This window comes from Chlorella variabilis (assembly GCF_000147415.1).
Source record: "Chlorella variabilis unplaced genomic scaffold CHLNCscaffold_8, whole genome shotgun sequence".
Lineage (NCBI taxonomy): Eukaryota > Viridiplantae > Chlorophyta > Trebouxiophyceae > Chlorellales > Chlorellaceae > Chlorella > Chlorella variabilis.
In genome coordinates this window covers 1,314,204-1,316,942 of record NW_005435080.1, presented here as the reverse complement: position 1 = coordinate 1,316,942, position 2,739 = coordinate 1,314,204, and the positions used below count along the sequence as shown (strand labels likewise).

Sequence of the window (2,739 nt, the reverse complement as noted above, 5' to 3'; positions counted from 1 at the left end):
GCCGTTGGCGGTGCCGTGTCGGGCGGCGCTGGGGGGCACGGCGGCGCCGGCGCCGCGGACGTGCTGGCGGGCCTGCAGCACGTACCGCTCCTCTGGATCCAGTACCGCATCGTACTGCTCCTCATCGGAGCCGCCCTCCAGCCCCACGTCGTACTGCCGCGGCCGCAGCGAGCCCGTGGCGGCGCGCGTGACGTGGCGCCGCCCGTCGCTGCCGCCGCCGCGCCGGCCGGGCGGCGCGCCGCCGCTGGCGGTGCGCGCCATCGAGGCGGTGCGGGGCGACAGCACGCCGCTGCCGCCGGTGCGCGCCACTTTGGCGGTGTGCAGGCTGCGCAGCAGCGCCTCCTCCTCCTCCTCGCTGTCGGCGTACCGCGCGCGCCGCCCGCTGCCAGGCTCCTCCTCATCCTCCTCATCCTCCTCCCCCTCGCCCTCAGAGTCGTCCTTGAGCGCCAGCCCAGCCAGCGCCCGCAGCCGCTTGTTGGACGCCGGGTCGGAGCCCTTGCCGGGAAGCCGCTTCTTCAGGTGGCCTGCAGGCGGGCGGGGCAAGGCTCAAGGCACGGGTGGGCAAGGCGCCGACAAACGCGCCGCCCCGGCGCAAGCCCCCCAACGCACATCTCGCGGCACATCGCCCGCGCTTGGCCGGCAGCCCGCGGGCCGCCGCTGCTCCTGCCTCCTCCATTCGCCCGCCCGCCCGCCGCCCGCCCACCATTCCAGTAGTTTTTTATGGCATTGTCGGTGCGGCCCGGCAGGAACTTGGCGATCTGGGCCCACTTGTTGCCCAGCTCGGCGTGCTTGGCCACAATCATCTCCTCCTGCAGCCAGGGGGCGGCCAGGCCAGGCGGCGCACGTGGGCACAGGCGCAGGGGCGCGGCGCAGGCCCGGCCGCTGCCAGCGAGGCAGAAGATGGGATGGAGCAGGGGGGCGGGCAGCAATGCAAGCCCGGGGGCAGGCGGCGGCTGCCAGCGGCCCCACAGGCTCCCCCACCACCCCTCCCCTTAGGCAGGCAGCTCCCTCCCCTCCACCCCGCATGACAGGCACTCCCTCCCCCTCACCTCCTCGGGAGTGAAGGGCTCCTTCTTGAGCGACGGGTCCAGCTGGTTGAACCAGCGCAGCCGGCAGCTCTTGCCATTGCGCCCGCTGCCCAGGCTCTGCAGCAGCAGTGGCGGCAGGGACGGGGATAGCGCTCAGCACGGCAGCTTAAGCAGGCGCGCGCGCTGCAACAAGACAGCTGGGGGCTGGAGCAGCAATGGAGCGAACGGGGCGGCGCTTGTGGGGATTTCGCGCGGGGGCGGTGGGCGAGGCGAGCGCACCCAGCGAGCAACCGCCCGCTGCGCCCACACGGCCACCCACCTTTGCAATCAGGCTCCAGTTTTGAGGGCCATATGTCTGCAGCAGCGAACGACAGGCAAGGCGGGGTGGTGAGAGGTGTGCAGGCTGGGGGCCCCGCCCACGTTGACCCTTAACCGCCTCCCACAGCTGGCCACCCGCCGCCGCCGCTGCCGCTGCCGGGGCAGCGCCCCGCACCTGTACCAGCTGCACCAGCTTCACATCTTCCTGCATAAGGAGGCGGGGAGGGGAGGGGATGGTTGGAGGGCTGGAAGGCAGGTGGCAGGGCTTGCCCTGGGTGATGGGTCGACGGCGCCCCGCAGCATGGCGGGTGGGCACCAGCCCTCCACCCACCCCTCGCCCCAGCGGGTTTGCCGCGGTCGCCGCCCCCAAAAATAGAAAATAATCGGCCCGGTGCGCTGGGCAGGAGAAGGGCAGGCTGTGGGCAAGGGCTGGGAGACCGCTGGCACGGGGGCCGCCTCGCATGCCGTCGAGCCAACCCGCCCCCGGGCGCCACCATTCGGCGCGGACAGGAGGTGACGGTGGGCCTGGCGGGGTGCCGGGGCCCTCGAGACAGCGAGCAGCAAATCTACCCCAGGGGCGGAGGGGCCGCCCCTCCAAGCCCTTCCCTGCCACTGTCGCCTCCAAACCACCCGGACAGTGGTGCTAGGTGTCTGGAAGGCGACAGGTCTGGGCGCGGCAGCCGCCAGCGGCGATCTGGGGGCCCCCGTGCATGGCGGGCATGGCCACAACCGCCTGCCAACTGTGGCTGCGCCCCAGGCCGTGCGGCCGCACCACACACTCCTGGAGCACACCAGGAGGGGCAGGCAGATGCCCAGGGGCCCGCAGGCGCCCCACCCACCTCTGGCGTCCAACACGACCGCCGGACCTCGCTCCCAAAGTCGTCCCCAGAGTCGTAGCCCGAAGTCGAGCGACCCATCTCGGCCCCCGGTGTGTTTCAGGTGGGAGAGGCCTGCAGATGGCATTCATCCGCATGGGAGGCCTGCCAGGCTGGAGGGGGTCGGGACATTCCCGGGGGAACAGCCCACAGGAGCGCGACCCACACCCCGCTTAGGCCCCAGAAGCACCCATACGAGTGGTGGAGGGCGGAACCGGGGCCTGCACGCCAGGCGGGCTGGTGGGTGGGGGTGGCGCCGGCGGGTGGGCAGCCCTGCCCTGGCAGGGATGGCCCGTGGCAGCACACACTGCCTGGACGAACCCACATCCCACAAGCCCTTGAATGCAGCACAGGGTAGCTGCTGCCCTGCACTGGGCCGCCCAGCTGGTGACACAGGCAGCGGGAGGGCCGCAAGCCGCCACCGCCGGGGATGCCGGCAGTTGGCACGGGACGCGCCCAGCCCTCCTCACCGAGCACCTCTCCCATCCTGGCAGGCCTGGCCTGACGTGGTAAATGCA

General features: G+C 72.3%; 1 protein-coding gene across 1 annotated transcript; it reads right to left on the bottom strand.

Annotated features, from left to right (window-relative positions):
- Nucleotides 1–704: 704 nt before the first annotated feature.
- Nucleotides 705–1,392, bottom strand: CHLNCDRAFT_13979 (hypothetical protein; the record flags this gene model as incomplete). The annotated part of the gene is made up of 3 exons (XM_005848278.1): nt 705–809; nt 1,050–1,145; nt 1,348–1,392. Coding segments are annotated over 3 exons (246 nt in total), but the record flags the coding sequence as incomplete, so codon positions are not given.
- Nucleotides 1,393–2,739: the final 1,347 nt, after the last annotated feature.